General features: G+C 43.5%; 1 protein-coding gene across 2 annotated transcripts in view; it reads right to left on the bottom strand.

Moving 5' to 3' along the window:
* The window catches only part of MAD1L1 (mitotic arrest deficient 1 like 1), a 301,718-nt gene that overhangs the window by 64,388 nt on the left and 217,394 nt on the right, over positions 1–19,936 (bottom strand). For both annotated transcript variants that reach the window (XR_015745184.1, XM_087942214.1), the window contains one exon: positions 16,980–17,170. Coding sequence is in view for 1 of the 2 variants with exons in the window: in XM_087942214.1 (XP_087798340.1) it covers positions 16,980–17,170 (191 nt within the window). In the remaining variant the exon portion in view is untranslated. The remainder of the gene's footprint in view (positions 1–16,979; positions 17,171–19,936) is intronic.

The following is a 19,936-nucleotide window of genomic DNA, read 5'->3' as shown; positions in this document are numbered from 1 at the left end:
ATCAAACACCTTTAACACCTTGCCTTGTACACCCAACCCGTGATATTTCAGGTATAACTTACAACCGCTCTGGGCAAAGTTTGATTCCGACATGAATCCATCTGCAAAACCTGCCTAGACGACGTTTTCTCCATTTTTTAACTCGAGAGACAGCTGGCGAGACATATGTATCTACTCAAGCTTATGAACTACACACGGCATGGGGCTGTCAAGGAGCTACTGAGGCCCCAGAGATCCGTGCCTTAAGGCTTTTCCAGGAATTGGAAGGGGATAGGATGTTAATTCCACCACCCTCTCCCAAATCCACCCACCCCTTCTGAAAATGTGACATGCTGGCAAGTGTTTCACAGTCCTAGCACTTAGCACTTAGATTTATATCCCACTTCAGTGCTTTCCAGCCCTCTCTAAGCGGTTGACAGAGTCAGCCTCTTGCCCCCAACAATCTGGCTCCTCATTTTACCCACCTCGGAAAGGATGGAAGGCTGAGTCGACCTTTGAGCTTGGTGAGATTCGAACTGCCAACTTGCAGGGCAGCCGGCAGGCAGCAGAAGGAGCCTGCAGTACTGCACTCTAACCACTGATCTTTACAAGAAGGATAGAACACTAACTTCTGAATTTTGTCTGTTGTGGTCTGGCATATGTTGCGGTTGTGGAGTCTGGGCAACTGAAGGGAGCTTTTTACTGGCCGGATGCCCTTCCTGTCACCATTGCGGAGTTTTATTCAGCAGATCCATTCTCATCGTGCCCAGAAAGAGAAATATCTGCCTCTACCTAAGGATCTTGAAAAAGGAATTGATGAAAAAGAATGGATTTCCCTACAGAATGGAAGCCGCTTACAGAACCGCTAGTGGCCCCTTTTGTAGCTGGAAGGAACAGGGTGAAAACTGCGTCTCTTCCTGTCTTCCTGTCGCCCCCCCCCCCTCAATGACGCAGCCCTAGTTCGCCACCCTGGTTCTCCAGAATTTGGATCAGAAAACCAAGCTTTGAACTGGACTTTCCAGAGTTCAACTTTCAGAAGTTCAGTGGTAGATCTTTCTACAGCCGTGGGGTGGGTTGCAAAGGAACACCAAAAATGAACCAGGAACGCCCCGCCAAGATTGAATATTTCTCAAGCTTTGCGTTTCATATATATATATATATATATATATTGGGCTAAAGGGGGACTCCTAACTCCTAATTTTGCTCTGCATCTTTTTCCTCAAACCACCTCAACCATAATGCCGGAGGTCACTTGGTCCTTGAATCAGGACCTCCAGCGAGGGCCGGCTGATAATTCCTCTGAGCCCGAGAAGATCTTCAACTGTTGATTGAATCCTAACCTCCTGCTCTCCTACTGATTTGATCGTCTCCATGGTGCAGCCAGGATTAATTGCGAAGTGTAATTAACGGGCAGGGTATGTATCACAAGCCCCCAAATTAGGAGATAAATTGGATGGGGTGGAGATGATATCAAGAGAGCTGACAAGCAAATTGCCCCCTGGGACTCTCAAATCATCCCATGCCAGGGAAGAAACGGCAGAGTTGTCGCTACTAATAGCTGTCACTGTTAGTAGTACTTGCAAGGGAGGGGACGGGGTTGCGTTGCGATGGTGGAGGGCTTACACATTTCCCCCTGTTGTTGTTGTTTGGTGACACCAAACCTCCTCTTCCCCCCAGGACAAACCCTATCCCTACTCCAAGAGTAGGCTCTCGATGCAGAAATGAGAAATGTATTGGAAGAGGGTGTATTATTTATGATTTATATATTAAATTATTTGCTCTTGCCTTCATATGCTTATGCATTTATTAAATTACTGTTGCTATTTATGGGATGATTGTTTACTTACTGAATTATTCGCTCCTGCGTGTATATGCTTTAATGCATTTATTAAATTACTATGACTATTTGTTGAATTTACTACATTGTTTGCATTTACACATATACGAAATGACTGTTACCACTTATTGAATTATTTACATATCACATTATTTATCGCATTGCGCTACATATTCATTGCCTCTATTTATTTGTTTGTTTGTTTATTTATTAAATTTATATGTCACCCCATCTCACTTCTCCAAGCAACTCTGAGCGGCTTACAAAACGATAAAAAGATATATTAAATGATGAAAAGTGAGAAAGTATGAAATACAGGGTAAATCCAAGAAGACGGGCCACACCGGGGGTGTTGTATCTATGTTTGTGTGTGTGTGTATATATGCATAGATGTACTCTTTACCTTTTCCTTTTTTTTTATTTTTACTTTTTTCTGCAACCCAACAGGACAGACACAGACTTCAATGGATAATTAGAACTATAGAAAAAACAATTAGTACTAACCTGCCTTCCATGGAGGACCTGTATACAGCACGAGTCAAAAAGAGGGTTGTGAAAATATCTACAGACCCCTCACATCCCAGACATAAACTGCTTCAACTCCCACCCTCAAAACAACGCTATAGAGCCCTGCACACCATAACAACTAGACACAAGGACCGTTTTTCCCCGAAAGCCCTCACTCTACTAAACAAATAATTCCCTCAACACTGTCCAACTATTTACAAAGTCTGCACTACTATTACTATTAATCTTCTCATCCCTCCTTATCACCCCTCCCCTCCCACTTGTGAGTGTAGGACTGTAACCTTGTCGCTTGTATCCTTACGATTTTTATTGACTGTTTCCTAGTAGGATTTGATTGCTTATTGCACCCTATGACTTTCATTAAGTGTTGTACCTGATGATTCTTGACTCTTGACAAATGTATCTTTTCTTTTATGTACCCTGAGAGCATTTGCACCAAGACAAATTCCTTGTGTGTCCAATCACACTTGGCCAATAAAAGAATTCTATTCTGTTCTATTCTATTCTATTCTATTCTATTCTATTCTATTCTATTCTATTCTATTCTATTCTATTCTCCATTTCCTTCCATATTTTCTATTCTATTCTATTCTATTCTATTCTATTCTATTCTCCATTCCATACCATATTTTCTATTCTATTCTATTCTATTCTATTCTATTCTATTCTATTCTATTCTATTCTATTCTATTCTATTCTATTCTATTCTATTCTATTCTCCATTCCATTCCATATTTTCTATTCTATTCTATTCTATTCTATTCTATTCTATTCTATTCTATTCTATTCTCCATTTCCTTCCATATTTTCTATTCTATTCTATTCTATTCTATCCTATTCTATTCTCCATTCCATTCCATATTTTCTATTCTATTCTATTCTATTCTATTCTATTCTATTCTAATTCTAATTCTAATTCTAATTCTATCTACCCCATCAGCCACCCCCCCAGCATAGAGTCCCTTCCCTGATTGGGACCCCAGGCCAGTCAGCAGAGCCAGGAGTTAAGGCCCTTCCGGAAGGCCAGGAGGGTAGAGGCAGACCTCAACTTCCAGCGGCAGAAGTTTCCAGAAGGCTCTTCTTCTGGACCTGGCCACCCAAAATAGTTTGGTGCCTGAAGTAGGCCTCTATTCTGCTAGAGCGAATGGATGTGCCAATCCCATTGAGGTGGCTCCTCAGATACCTTGAACCCATGCCATTCTAACAGAGAAGAGAATTGTTCTGGGATCCTAGGGACGATTGTTCCATGCAAATGTGCCATGAACACTTGCGGTTTCATTTTCTTGTGCCCGTCCCTCTCACGCTTGATCTTGCCTGCTGCCAGTGACCGTTTGGGAGCATTGGACCCTTAAAAAAGCTCTCACCTCGCAGCTTAACCACAAATGCCAACTCCAGATTCCCCCTTCAAACAATGTCAAAAAGTGGAGAGATTTGGATGATTAATGAGAGGTTCCTCTCAAAATGCTTCACGCATATGGAAGGCCACCATGACCTGGGGACGGAGTTGCAGAAGAAAAACATTTGCAACGATTGCTTTGGCCCGGTCTCCTGCTTTTGCCCGTAAATTTGTTCTTAAGTTTGCTGCCTTCTTGCAGACTGGGTGGGTGGGATATCGCATTTAGCTCTTTGCAAATAAACAGGTTAAAGTTGAAAAGATGACATTTAAGAATGAACTGAGTGCACTTTCTGCAGAGATTATCGATACGCTGCAATCTATGGCTCCAACTTCTGCGCTTCTTTCTCTGAAGCCCATGTTATCATGAGATCTTCCTCTTTCTCGGTAGCCAAGGATCATCCCCTTAATGCAGGGGTCCCCAAACTTGCAAACTCTAAGACTTGTGGACTTCAACTCCCAGAATTCTGGGAGTTGAAGTCCACAAGTCTTAAAAGTTGCCAAGTTTGGAGACCTCCACCTGAATGGGTTTAAGAAAAGGATGGCCATTCCGTCACTGATTTTCCTGCTGCCCCAAAGCAACATGTTTTGCTGCTGGAAGAATAGAAGGAGTTCTTGCCTCTTCTGAAGGACACCAAAAGACCATCTATCACACCCCATTGGCCAGAGTGGGCTTCCTAGGATGATTCCACTCAAAGAGAAACTGATTGTCCATACTGGAGTCTGCACTGAGGGGTCCTTGGTGCTGTCAGTGCTTTGCTGTTTTCTTGCAGATATTTCATTGCCCAAACTATGTAACGTCATCAATCCAATATTTGAGTGCTTGCCACAAAAAGGGAGGGGCGGTCCACCTATTTTTCCCAAAGCACCAGAAGGCAGGACAAGAAGCAACGGAGGGAAACTAATCAAGGAGAACTTAGAAGAAACTTAGAAGAAACTTCCCAACAGTGAGGACAATTGACCAGTGGAACAGAAGTTGTCTTCAGAAGTTGTGGGAGGTTTTTAAGAAGAGGTTGGACAGCCATTTGTCTGAAATGCTATAGGGTCTCCTGCTTGAGCAGGGGTTGGACTAGAAGACCTCCAAGGTCCCTTCCAGCTCTACTCTGATGGGTTGATTGAATTCCAAAAGAGCACTGGCAATACAAGCAAAAAAAAAAAAAACAGGAACAAGGACTCATTGGGCAATCGATTTCCAACCCAAGAATGCAGAAATAAAATAACAGTCTATTCACTCAAGATCATCCAGCTTTGATCAGATACCAAGCATAGGTCTTGGTGGATTTAATGCACATTACAATCAGCCGGTGTGATCTCTCTCTGCCTCGCTCCTTTGCTTCCCAGAATAAAATAGGCTTCCTCTCGCAAACTCTGCCAAGAACCGAAGGCGTTTAAACAGAGTGCAGCAAGGTCGCCAGACACCTGAAAAATCTTCTAATCACTATCTTTGCCCAAAGAAACACCAATAATCCCCCTCCCTCTCTCTCTCTCTCTCTCCCTCTCCCTCCCTCCCTCCCCCTCTCTCTCAACAATGTCATCTTCAGAAAGGCTAAATTATATAAAGCCACCCCTTAGCTGTGTGGTATTCTTGTGTGTTTGTGTTTCTTTCTTTAAGGCCTTGGTTTTCCTTGCCCGGGTATTGTTTTTCTGTATTCCTGGTGGGGCTGCTTTCCTTTTGCTCGAATGTTCCACCTGCACGATGTGTTAATGCTCTTTGATAGCTAAGTACGAGCAAGGCTGCAGTTAAAAGAAAAAGAAAAACCACAACCCACTGGGGCGTAAAATCTTTATTAGAGTGTGCTAAGGTCTAGGGAGAGGATTTCTGTTTGGCTGGCTGTAAGGCACTGATACCGCTTCTCATCCGAGATAGAAAAGAGGCTGCCGGAACACAACCCATTACATGGGATGGCGGGACTAAACCCTTCTCTCTTCGCGCACTTGAGGAAGGAATGGAGCATGGACGTGTGGGATGAAAGCAAACACACACACACACACACACCCTGAGCAGCTCTCTCCAGTATCTATGCAGAAGCCATGGATGAAATCAAAAGAAACGCAACAAAAATGCTTAGGGGACTGGAGGCTAAAACATTATAAAGAACAGTTGAAGGAATTGGGTAGGTCTAGTTTAACACACACACAAAAGAGGACTACGGGTGACATGATTACAGTCTTCAAGTATAGGAGGGGCTGCCCCAAAGTAGAACTTTGAACTTGAAAGTTTAGTTTAGTTTATTGTCATTGCACCTCATACAATGAAACCGAACACCATCTTCAGTGCACATCATAACCATGAAAATAAACACAAACAAACATCCTTCTGTAATATAGAGTAGAATTCAAAGGAGCTCCTGCCCTGGGATAGAAGCTGTTTTTCAGCCTATTTGTCCTTGCTTTTATTATTCTGTACCGTCTGCCAGATGGTAATAGTTCAAAAAAAAAAGGGGTGGTGGTGCCCAGGATGAGATGGATCTTTGAGAACATTTTGAACTTTCTTAAGGCAGCGGGAGCTATGAAGCTCTTCCAAAGAGGAGAGAGGGCAACCCATGATCTTCTGGGCAATGACCTTAACCCTCTGGAGTGCTGTCCTATCTGCCCCTTTGCAATTGGCAAACCCTACAGAGGTGCAGTAAGTTAAGTTACTCTCTATGGTGCAGCGGTAGAAGGTCACCAGCAGTTTTCCATCCAGTTGTTAGTAGAACAAGAAGCAACGGATGGAAACGAATCAAGGAGAGAAGCAACCTAGAACTAAGGAGAGATTTCCTGATAGGGAGAACAATTAATCAGTGATACAACTTGCCATCAGAAATCGTGGGTGCTCTGTCACTGGAGATTTTCAAGAAGAGATTGGACAACCATTTGTCTGAAATGCTGTAGGGTGTCCTGCTTGAGCAGGGGGCTGGACTAGAAGACCTCTGAAGTCCCTTCCAATTCTGTTATGCTATTGTTCAAGAGGACCAAGAAGAGCAGCGTTTAAGAGTATGGATAGAAAAGTCAGGAAAAATGCCCCTGCCCCTGGGTTGCATCCTGAAGCCATGCAGCTGGCGCATATCATGGATCATTTCTCAGTCTCAGCCACCTAAAGAGGTGTGGGAATTATTCAATTCCCCAGCCAGCCATGAAAGGCCAGTTTTCGCCTCGACCTAAGACTTGTGTATTTCAAGCAACAACTGTGACGTAGCTTTGACTTTAGAGCAGGGTTTCTCAACCTTAAGATGCGTGGACTTTAAATCCCAGAATGCTGGCTGGGGAATTCTGGGAGTTGAAGTCTCAAAGGTGTCAAAGTTGGACACACACCCTTCCATTAGACCATCCTGGGTCTTGATTGTACCTGTACATATTAAAAAGTCCATAAAATTAAGAGCGTAACTTTGAAAAACATCTGACCATTATTCTATTTCAACTTCAAGGAACTGAGAAAAAAGCCTAGGCCACTCCTGATGGAAATTCCCACCAGGCAAATATTTAAAAAAATTAAAATAAAAACCTCTCAACTCCTTGCTATTTGACTGCAAACATGAACCCCCTTCCTTCTAAAAACCTGAAATTTCTAAAGGTTGAAAGCCTCTTGCGAGAATCAATCTAGAGCACAACTGAGATCTTTGTTAGTTCTTAGTCCACTGGGATTCGGGGATTATCTTTCTGTTGGGTTTTCTTTTAGATTAAACTATTCTTTAGCAGATGAGATTAATTTAAAAAGTTTAAAAAAAAAACACTTAAGATTCCACCAGGAGGTAAAGAAATTGTTTACCAAATAGCGAAAGGAAACGAACAATGTAAAACAGGCACCGGGAGACCAAACTATCAAACAAACAAATGAACGGAAGGGAATAAATTGGTGGGAATGATTGGAACAAAATGGGAGATGGAAGGAAGGATGCTGAGAAGGTCCCCAAAAGGACCTCCTGTTTCTCCTCATTGTACAGTTGGCAAAAAATCCAGCACAGTCTTAGGCTGCATTAACAGAGGGATATAATCAGGATCACGTGATGTGTTTACAAGGCCTTGGGAAGACCACACTTGGAATACGGCATCCAGTTTTGGTCACCACGATGTAAAAAATAATGCTGAGCCTCTAGAAAGCATGCAGAGAAGAGCAACCAGGAATATTAGGGGACTGGAGATTAAAACATATGAAGAACGGTTGCAGGAACTGGGCAAGGATAGTCTAGTGAAAAGAAAGACCAGGAGAGACAGGATAGCAGCCTTCCAATATTTGAGGGGCTGCCACAAAGAAGAGCGATTCAACTTATTTTGCAAAGCACCAGAAGGATGGACAAGAAACCATGGATGGAAACTCATCAAGGAGAGAAGCAACCTGGAATTGAGGTGGAACTTCCTAACAGTGAGGACAATTAACCAGTGGAACAGCTTGCCACCAGAAATTGGAGCTGTTCCATCACTGGAGGCTTTTAAGAAGAGACTGGACAGTCACTTGTCTGAAATAGTATAGCTTCTCCTGCCTAAGCAGGGGGCTGGACTAGAAGACCTCCAAGGTCCCTTCCAACTCTGTTATTCGTGATGGCCAAGTCCTGTTTGCCACAGAGAAATAAGGCAGGCACCCCTGCACACACACACACACACACAAAACAATTTTCAGGGTTGACCTTTCCTACAAAAATCTGATAGCGTTCATTTGACAGAAAGACATTAAGCTGCTTCGCAAATGGCATTTGCTTCCGGAACCGAGGTCAAATCTTGCAGGAAACAGTGCAGGAAAAACTGAAAACAAAATACTCCCCCCTAAATATAAAATAACGGGTAATTAACCAGAATGAGAACTTAATCGAGGCCCGCAAACTTTAATCAATCTCGCCACGGCTGGCCGCTCCCACCAATGAGCTCCGCGGTTATTTCTGATTGTGTGTGCAAGGGTGCGGGACGGCGGCCCTGGGAACGTGCTCCATCAAAAATGAGACAGGAAGCCACATTGCAAGGAGGGAGGAGAAGAAGCAAGAAAACAACAGCCCCAAAACAAAACATGCAGGACTGAAACCTCTTCAGGGAAAACCGGCTGGGAAGGTGGCACAGACTCGTTTCCCCTGACAAGAGGCAAATCACACATTTTTGCAAAAATGCCAACTGGCAAACAGAGCTCGTGTGATGACCCAAAGGGGCGTGGCAGAAAGGCAACACAGTCAGATAAGTAAGAAGAGTTCCTTTATTATCTCCAACTTGGCCCCCAATGTCCAGGTTACCTTCGGGCTGGAGAAAAACTCTCCCAGGAACAACCTTTGACTCTAGAAAATTCAGTCCAAAACAGGGTCAACACAAACTGTAGCTTAAAATCCAAACAAACCAAACTGAAGTAATTAGTTTGGCAGGGCAGGAGCAAGAATTTCAGACTTGAAGGCACGGCAATAACTCACATGGTTGGGAAGATGCCAGGAACACAGATAAGCCACAATGATACAAGGTAAAGTCACATTTGCTCCCAACAACCTGCTGTACGCAACTTGCCTTTTTTATACACTGTGTTCCCAGCTGCAGCTAATGAAGGGAATCAGGGCCCTTTCCTTCCCCGTAAGCCGTGCAACCCATGTTGCTCCCTTCTCTGTTCCTCCGTGTGCGCCCTAGGATGAAGAGGGGGTGGGCCTGGATCTTCCTCTGAATTCTCTCTCCCTTGTTCTACCTCTTCCCTGCTCTGCCCAGCCGGACTTTGCCCTTCCCCAGTTTCCTCCACAGCCAGTGGAGCCACACACCCACTCCCTGTCAGCTGTTCGGCTTCCTCCTGAGTCAGATTCCGACAGGGGCATGTTTTCTCCTGTAGAAAAGTTGCAACAGGGGAGACCGGATGATTATCAGCATGCCGGGCGGGGATGATGGTACAAGAGGCTTGGAAGGATTCGGCTTGATCCCAATCTGGGTTTTCCTCCTGCATAATGTGAGGAATGGCCCAGTTCCACCTGGCTTCCCAGCCGGTGAAGTTAAAAAGGAAGCTGTTTCACTTCCAGTCAAAGAATCTCATTAGGTGCCTTCAGGGCTTTTCTTGGGTTGGCACGCTGAGAAGCTGAGTTTCCTGAGCTGGCAGCCCAAATCTAGGTGATAATGAGCTTCTAAACAATCTCTTCTTAAAAACCTCCAGTGATGGAGCACCCACAACTTCTGGTGGCAAGCTGTTCCACTGGTTAATTGTCCTCCCTGTCAGGAAATTCCTCCTTAGTTCTAGGTTGTTTCTCTCTTTGGTTAGTTTCCGTCCGTTGCTTCTTGTCCTGCCTTCAGGTGCTTTGGAGAATAGCTTGACCCCTTCTTCTCTGTGACAGCCCCTTGTTCCTTCTTTCCTATAGGCCAGTGGGAAATTGCAACCTTAACATCACCTTCCTTAAAATCCAAGGCACCATCTTTCTAATCTTCCAAAATATATTCCGGAAGCTTACGTGGATTGAGTCCATGTCTGGTTAGTACCTGACTGAAGTTCAAGATCCAACATGGAGAAAACAGCACCCTTTCTGCAGATTTTAGGCCAAGACAGTGTACTCCAACCCCGTATCTCTCTCTTTCTCTGTATCTCTCTCCCTCTCTATCCATCCATCCATCTTTGTATCTCTCTACACCTGTCATCTATCAGTCTCCTCTCTCTGCATCAGCATCTATCTATATCTCTATGCCTGCCTGCCTGCCTTTTTTTCTGTCTGTCTGTCTGTCTGTCTGTCTGTCTGTCTATCTATCTATCTATCTATCTATCTATCTATCTATCTATCTATCTATCTATCTATTTCTCTATCTATCTATCTATCTATCTATCTATCTATCTATCTATCTATCATCTATCTATCTATCTATCTATCTATCTATCTATCTATCTATCTTACGAATTGTGACGTTTACGATAATTAAAACATGCTTATTTTCTTGCTATAAAGCTACTTTTTAAATCCACAAACCCAACCTCTGGCTTGACAGCTACTAAATCATGTTTTCTGCATGCATATAAACTTTAACAGCATGGCCACAGCAGTGTGTTTTTCATTTCAGCCTCTGTGGTTATGCTTTTTTTAAAAAGATATATCTAGATATACCTGTCAATAGGAGATAAAACTTCATGCACAATAGATTCAGGATCATTGCACTTCATGAAAGACAGAGCCAGAACACATGAATGGGTATCACAAACACTATTTATATATATATATATTTCTGAACTCACAAACACATTAGACCGCAGTGGTTTGAAGTACTGCTCTGTTTTGATATGTACTCCCACAAATTGGATGCTTTCTACTTAGGGAACATACGAACAAATGCAGATTAATAACCAGAGAACCATTATGATACAGATTAGTCATTCAGACTATGGAGGGCAATCAACTTGACATCATAAAACTATCAGCAGTTTAGTAGCCTGCTCCTTATAAGTGACAAGGTACACCAAATAATTCTTTAATAGGTAATGTTTTATTGGATTGTTAGTCATTGCTTCTAATGGTAAAGTACTGAAGGACTTCTGTGTACTAGCAGGAGAAAAGAGTCGTGTTTGATGAGATGGGCAATATACTAGATAGATAGATGGATGGATAGATAGATAGATAGATGGATGGATGGATGGATGGATGGATGGATGGATGGATGGATAGATGATAGATAGATAGATAGATAGATAGATAGATAGATAGATAGATAGAAAAGAGAGATCTGATAGATTGATAGATGATATAGATAGACAGACAGATATAATAGATGGATTAGATAGATAGATGATAGATATAGACAGACTAGAGAGGGAGATGATAGATTGATAGATGATAGAGACAGACAGACAGACAGCTATAATGGATGGATGAATAGATAGGTAGGTAGGTAGGTAGGTAGATAGATAGATAGAAAGGTAGATGGATGGATGGATAGATAGATAGATAGATAGATAGGAAAGAGAGATATGATAGATTGATAGATGATATAGATAGACAGACAGATATAATAGATGGATTAGATAGATGATAGATATAGATAGACTAGAGAGGGAGATGATAGATTGATAGATGATAGAGACAGACAGACAGCTATAATGGATGGATGAATAGATAGATAGATAGATAGATAGATAGATAGATAGATAGATAGATAGATAGATAGATAGATTCTCAATCTTGTCAACGTTAAGGTTGATGGACTTCAAGTCCCAGAATTCCCCAGACAGCCATGCCTTCATAGATTACAACCCTATCCTACACTCAAGTTTTTATCATGTCTTCCTTCTCTCCACATCCATGAACACCAACTAGACAGGATGAAAATTCCTTAATTGCACAACACATGGACAGACTCAACCATACTTTCAACTGGGAAACGGTGAGCATCCTAGACCAAGCCTAGTTCAAAACAAAGACAAAAATACTAGAGGATTCCTGGAAGGCTGGCATTCAGATGAATTGGCCATCAACAGGCACATAGAGATAAACAGCATCTACATGCCATTCAAAAGAGACAATAGAAAAAGCTGAGACCACAACACCTCCTGACCAGCAATCAACAACCTGATAAGCAGAGATTATGAGCAAGCAATAAAAAATACCCTAATCAAGGAACTACTAACCACCAACCACAGCTTAATCAAGGACCCACCAAGAACACTCCCACCAACACTGACAAGGCAAGCCACTTGTATGTAAACAGAGAGAAAACCCCACACTCTTTAGCACTAATGATGTTACCAAGTTGGGTCATGAAATGTCTACAAGAAAACCACCAAACTAGAGAGCACGAATGACCCCACATCTTCTGTCTCTTCCTCAAGGCCATTCCATTGTCTTCTCTGCAACGCGTTGGCCTCCAGATCTTTTGAAGCTCCCTTCCCTCCAGACCTAGCTTGTGCGAGTTGTAGTTACCCACCCTGCCTACAATCTGCCCTATGAGATGCTGCTCAGGGTTTAGTTGAGCCACGCTTCTGTGCAACCTCAGAAGCTTAAGCGAAGCTCCAAGCAGGGAAGGAAATGAGAAACGGAGGGCCAAACAATAAGCAAGCTTATTTCGTATGCCTCATCAGGAAATGGCAAATGAACTCTAGAAGGAAGGAAGAAAAATGAGCTGCTACCAACCATGGCTGTGCCTTCACAAGTGATCCCTTCAGGCCTGCACAATAAATTTGCAAGTTAATGCACATTATTAATGTGTGTCAATGCCTCACAGATGTTTTCTTGGTCTGTTAATTTTGTCCTCTTTAAATAATGCTGTTTCACACTGAAGCTCCAACCCCCCTCCTGGTTAAGAAGCCAGGCACTGTGATCCAGATAAAAATTTTATTTCAATTTTCTGCCTTCAGACTTCCCACCTTTTCAAGTAGCTCCTTAAACAAATGTGAATCAAACACTGGGGTAGACTCCAGCTGTTAATTTAATGGGCTCCTACCAAAAAAGAAAAAAGAAAAGGAAACCTATTGAATTTATTATACTAGGAATGACTCAGGGGTGGACCCTAATAAAGACTTTATTTTGTAAAAGGAGTGATAGACTTGTTGTGAGAAACGTCTCTGCCTCCCACACATAACCCTTCCTACTCTAGAAATACCTCCATTTCCGGATGGTTTGTCAGTGAATCACCATCGGATAAAAACCTGGCAACCATGTTAGCTTGGTGAGAAGAGGAAGAAGTGAAGATCGTTGGGGGAATCCTTACTTTTCAACAAGTCCTCCTTCTCTGCGTGCAAAGGTCCCAGTGACAACTTCACAAACAGGAAACAGTGTTCAAGGTTAGTTGCAGCACCCTCGTGTCTTAAAGCTCTCCAGCGTGTGTTCTGAACCACGCCCTTTTCCCACAAATCAAACACAATCCAAAGGGAACAGAAACCTTTCAATGCTTCTGCAAAATAATTAGCTGTAATAAGCACAAGCCTTGCCAATCTGTGCGAGACTGCCAAAAGATAACAGACAAGAAATAATTTGCAATACAAGAATCTTTAAATACAAACTCAGGATACTGGAATGTCCATGAGGCTGGAGTTTCAAAACGTCTTTGCCTTCTGCAAAGAACGCTCGTTTCACAGCTGGCTTTTACCTTCTTGAAGGAGGGGCCATTACCTTGCAGCCTTACTCCCGAGTTGCTCGTGCTGTTGCAGCTGCTCTTTTCTGAGAGCAACCCTGCGTGCACGCGCACTTGGCACAGGCTCCTCGGGAACCTCCTCATCGCTGCTGCCAGCCCCCACAATCTCTGAAGGCAGCAGTCCACTCCCTAATGGTCCTGGCCCCTCATCTGAGTCCTCGCTCTCCTCAACCGTCCGCACCTGCTGCCGGCTAACCACAACAGTGTGCTGCCTGGAGAACTCTGGGAATCAAAGTCCGCACATCGTCAAGCAGCTAAGGATAGACAATGGGTTCTAATGTGGGGTCCCTGGTGCTCAGTGCTAGAAGGGAATGGGGTTTGCAGAGTAGAGGAGGAGGAGGACTATAGGGTCCTTGGAGCTCTCTGAGCTTGATGGTTTTTCTGGCAGACATTTCATGACCCAACTAGGAAACATCATCAGTGCTAGTGAGGGTGCCTTGCTCCCTGCTTATACACAATAGCTTTGAGCGTGCTTGATTTCTTGCAGATGTTTCATTACCCAGCTAGGGAACATCATCGGTGCTAGAAGGAAGCAGGGATTGTGGAGAGGAGGAGGTGAGGAGGAAGAAGAAGAGGAAGACCATGGGCTCTTTGGAGCTCTCTGAGCTTGGCTGTTTCCTTGCAGACGTTTCATGACCTAACTAGGTAACATAATCAATGCTAAAAGTTTGCCTGTACTCCCTTTTAGCTCTCATGATGTTACCTAGTTTGGATAATGAAATGTCTGTAAGGAAACAACCCAGCTCAGAGAGCACCAAAGATGCCAAATATTCTCCTTTACAGTCTCTAATCTGTTATTTATTGGCAAAACCATCCTGCTCAGCCCTATTTACATTCCAAAACAGATTTATTTTGAGTTTTGAGAGGACGCAAACATTCTGCCCAGTCCTACAGCCGAATGCCGTATATTTTTCTTCGGTGGTGGTATTTAGAAGACTGAAGTTATCCAACTCGGCTTATGCGGGAAATGAAATTCTTCAAATCTAAGCTAATAAGCAGAGCCACTGTATTGATCAATGAGCTGCTTCCATGTTACAGTCACTTACATAAATAAGAGAAATGTCTATGACCAACTAAGACCTTTAATGAACCAGCAACCGTAATAGACTATATCTGCCAAAATCAAGGATAATTCTAATATATTACTTTGTACAAAATTGTCTGCCTCTCAAACCCTGCTGAAACGTATTACAAGAGCACTTTTAGGTTTTTTTTCTTTTTTAAAAAAGAAACACAAGGCAGGGAGCCATAGCAAAGACGTAGATCCACATCACCTGCGTGCCAGGAGAAGCTCAAAATAGCCCTTGCACATCTTTCAACATGGATAACGCATGACATCCGTCTAACAAGATACCCTTGTAGATTTTTCCTCTGGGGTTCTCCAAGCTTGAATTAACCCAGATCCTATATCCTGGTTCAAAAGATGAACACCCTTCATGGTGTTTCAAGAACATTGCTGGATTCCAGCACTAAAAACTACAGTTGTGTCATCCATATATTCTGCGTCGCCTCTATTCATGTCACCCATGTTGCATGGAGCAGTTGTGACTTCCCTGTGACAACATGTGCAAGGCACTGGAAATCTGGCCATTTCCCTGGCCGACCAGATTAAACATGATGTTGGATGTGGTGTTTACAATGGTGATGAACTGTTCAACTTAAATATTATGGGTTGCTGTTTTGTTGCTTAAATAAGTAGCTTTTCAATCATGATCACCAGCAATATTTTCATTTTCTGCCAGTGGTTTGCCCTTTTATCTGGGTATAAATGTGGTTGGATTCGGTCCTCTGGAACGGGGGTCTCCAACCTTGGCAACTTTAAAACTTGTGGACTTCAATTCTCAGAGCAATTCTGAGAATGGAAGTCCACAAATCTGAAAGTTGCCAAGGTTGGAGACCCCTGCTCTGAAATGCGTGGGTCAAACTTGAACTAAGACAATTTCTGCATTCTCTGATTCTGATCCAGCTAAAAGATTGCAGGAACTTGATTACTTACCTTTGATCAGAACGGTCGACTATTCACTTTCCGATGAAAACCAGATGGTTGGAGGGGTGATGGTGTCCGCTTTCTGTGATTTAATCTTTGATTAAATCCTGTCATGGCTTTGGACCACAAATTTAACCTCAAGGGATTCTTGGCAGGATAAAAGGGACAGGCAAAGGGATTTTAAAAAGTGTAGGACTGTTGTGGCCCGCCAGCAGCCAGTGGAGCTGGTGGAAGACTGGACAGTGAGGAGGTTGGGGAGGAACATGGGCCAGTCCTGGAGTCTGGGGAAGACTCTGACAAGGGCTCTGCGTCGGAGGCAGAGATGGGGCCAGGGCTATCTGACAGTTATCAGCTGCCTTCGGAGTCAGAGATCAGTGGGGAAGAAGAATAGCTGGAGCCTGTTCCCAGTGTGCGCATGCACAGAGCTGCCAGGAGAAGGGAACAGTTAAGAAACAAGGGTCGACTTGGGAGTAAGGGCACAGGTGGACGGTGAATGGCCCCTCCCAGAGGGAATAAAGAGAAGCGAAAGGGGAATGGGGTTTGCAGGAGACAATTAGTTCAATTCATTAGGGTGAAGATCTGACTTCTTGCCAAGTATTGTCTGCTACAGAGTGGCGTTTGGAAGGTATCGGCCTAGCAACTCTCCAAGCCTGATAAAGGTCTGTAGTTGTGAAATCTCTTGAAAAAGACTGTTGGCTGGGACTTTGCTGGAGAGGAATTCCCTTTAACCTAAATAAAAGGGGTTTTATGGGGACGAGGAGTTGGCTTCATGATTTTGGGAAGCCTTAGGTCAGAACAAGGACATGTTTTGGAAAGCAAAACAATGGAGGTCCAACGTCTGCTGCTGTTATGGTTTGGGAATCAGGCCATGGATACTCTGGTGTTCTTCAACCGTCTCATGTTGAAGATGTGTGGACTTCATGCTGGCTGGGAAATTCTGGGAGTTGAAGTCCACACCTTCAAGCTCACAAGGTTGAGAAACACTGCTCTAGTCAGTCCAAAAGAAAAAGGGGAAAAGGTCAAGTAGTCCAAAGACTTTTCTTGAAGAACATCTTAACATTAACCTCCCAAAGGAGATAACTGTCTAAAGGGTTTGCTGGTATCACTGGAGCAAGCCTGCCAAGACCCCAAAGAACATTCCGTTGATGTTCACACTTGTCCATCTTCTCAGAAATGTTAAATCTGTATATGTGTAGGGGAAGAGGAAAAAAAATGTAACTTGCCTTGAAGACCAAGCAGTCTTCTTTGTGCTCGGCATACGTGGACATCAGACGGTACTGATTCTCAATCGTAGCATCAATATGGTATCCGGTCAGTTTATAACACGCTCTGTGAAATTCGTTAATCTTGCTTGCAAAGATCTCCCTTAAGCGCTGGTTACTCAACTCCGCACTTTCCAGTTGCTTCTTTAATTCTGAAACAAAGCAGAAAGAGATTACTTTTTTTTTTTTTAAAGCATGGTCAGGAATCGTTCCCACAGGATCTGTACGTAGATGAGAAAAATCAGCAGAGGTAGTAGAAAGCAAGATTGGAGAAGCAAATGAATGCTGTTCCAAAGAGTTTTTGTAAGGCACCGTAAAAACTGAACCAAGGACTAAGGCTGCCCAGGTTGGGCGAGACCGAAGGGCAGCGAGAGACCAGGATTGTCTAAAGATGGAAGTGGACTCCTAAGCAGGGTGGACAAAATCCAGAAATCTTGTCTAGAAGATCCCTTGGGAGGTAGGTGAGAAGGAACCAAGTCCTTAAGGAAAATCTCATCTGAACCAGAAAGATGTTAGGCCTGACTACATGGGAAATCCTCCCAAAATCCCACCAACAGCCACCAGACTTGTAAATTAACAGTAGATGTCACATTTGGCCAAATCAAGTATTCTGTTCTGTTCTGTTCTGTGTTCTACGTTTCCTATTCCTATTCCTATTCCTATTCTATTCTATTATATTCTATTCTTGTTCTATTCCTATTCTATTTCTATTTCTATTTCTATTTCTATTTCTATTTCTATTTCTATTTCTATTCTATTCTATTCTATTCTATTCTGTTCTATTCTATTCTATTCTATTCTATGCCAATTCTATTCTATTTTTATTCTATTCCTATTCCTATTCTATTCCTATTCTATTCCTATTCTATTCTATTCCTATTCTATTCCTAATCTATTCTATTTCTATTCCAATTCTATTCTATTCTACTTCTATTCTATTCCATTTCTATTCCAATTCTATTCCATTCTTATTCTTATTCCATTCCATTCTTCTGCCAAACCTAGGAACTTGGTTAACAGCAGAACAAATTCCAGCTGTATGGAAAAGGACGAAGGGGGGGCAAAATCTCTCCGAACTACACAAAACAGCAAAGTCCATAGCTGAATGCCATCCCTCTCTCTGTGGCAGATTTTTGGCCAAGAGAAGGCAGCAGAGTTGGCTGCCACTCAGCCAGTATTTTATCGTTAGGAAAGTTTGCTGCCAGTCGAGTGAATCCTTCAGGGGGAATACACAACAATTACCATGAATCCTTCACCCAAGGTGCTTTTTGAGTAATTAAACCACGATTTATCCCCCCATTAATTACCGAGAAGAGCTTTAGTTAAACACAAGTCGAAGATGCCACCCAAGTCAGCTTATTTCATCAGCACAGCAGATTCCCATAATAAACAAAGGCCCTTGTGCTCCGAAGGCTGTGACGTTTTTTTCTCCCGTCCCCTCCGTGGCCACATGACCGGGTTGCAGGAGAGGAGGACAGAGGTGGCTCCCGCTGAACATCTGCAGTCATTCAAGGAATGTTCAGCACTTTCTAATTTAGTTTTTATACGGCATGCATGTTAAAGGTGCTGCTGCTGGTGACGAGAAGGACTCTACACTTCCCTCGGTGTGACATGGCAACTCGGCAATTTCAAGAGACCGGGTCTCGGCGCCGGGGGCCTAACATTTGAATTCAGAGAGTGCCACAGTTAAAGGGGACGGAAAACACGCCGGAATATCGGCTACACATGAGCCACCTGCACCCCAAAAGGTTAGGCTTTGCTCTCGCAGAGAGGCCTGGTTCACTTGGGGTTTCTAGGGGTGCAGTTTTCCCATCAGGGCTCCCCCAACCTTGCTCTTGAAGATGATCTGACCATGTTGTACAAAAGTCTGGTTGTAGAATGAGCCGGAGGACAGCACCCAGATCCTAGCAGTCAAAGGGCATCTAGAGAAGATGCCCATGTTGTCACCTGGATATAACTTATGTTCCTACTGTCTGTATTGGTTAGCGTGGTGGAAGGAAGCATGGTTTATGTACGGTGCAAGAGAGGGAGGGAGGGAGGAGGTGGGAATGAGAGGAAGGAAGGGAGAGAGGGAAGGGAGGAAGGAAGAAAGAAGGGAGGGAGGGAGGAGGTGGAATGAGAAGAAAGAGGAGGGAAGGAAGGAAGAAAGGAGGAAGAAGGAAGGGAGGAAAAAGGGAGGGAGGGAGGAGAGGAAGTGAGAGGAAGGAACAAAGAAAGATAGGGAGGGAAGAAGGAAAGAAGAAGGGAGGGAGGATGTGAAATGAGAGGAAGAAGGAAGGAAGGAGATGAAATGAGAGGAAGGAAGTACGGAAGGAAGAAGGGAAGGAAGAAGTGAAATGAGAGGAAGAAGGAAGGGAGGAAAAAGGGAGGGAGGAAGGAGAGGAAGTGAGAGGAAGGAACAAAGGAAGACAGGGAGGGAGGGAAGAAGGAAAGAAGAAGGGAGGGAGGATGTGAAATGAGAGGAAGAAGGAAGGAAGGAGATGAAATGAGAGGAAGGAAGTACGGAAGGAAGAAGGGAAGGAAGAAGTGAAATGAGAGGAAGAAGGAAGGGAGGAAAAAGGGAGGGAGGGAGGAGATGAAATGAGAGGAAGGAACAAAGGAAGATAGGGAGGGAGGGAAGAAGGCAGAAAAAAGGGAGGGAGGGAGGGAGATGAAATGAGTGGAAAGAAGGAACAAAGGAAGGAAGATAGGGAGGGAGGGAAGAAGGAAGGAGCTATCACTTGGAACATCCCAGTTCCTCTTTTGATATAAGACTTGTAGTTTATGCCTATTCCCAGAGCTGGTTCTGCTACTGCATGAAGTCCTTCCAACTAAAGACACAAAGATACAGGTTGCTCTGCCAGATACAGCAACACCCAAAGCTTCTACCTTCTTCCATGGGCCTTCCATGGTCTCCTTGCAGCCACTTCCTGGCACGC

Source organism: Notechis scutatus, chromosome 12 (assembly GCF_049901735.1).
Source record: "Notechis scutatus isolate UNSWTSFEM ecotype Mainland chromosome 12, rNotScu1.2, whole genome shotgun sequence".
In the NCBI taxonomy this organism is placed as follows: Eukaryota; Metazoa; Chordata; class Lepidosauria; order Squamata; family Elapidae; genus Notechis; species Notechis scutatus.
This window is presented reverse-complemented; position numbering and strand designations above follow the sequence as displayed.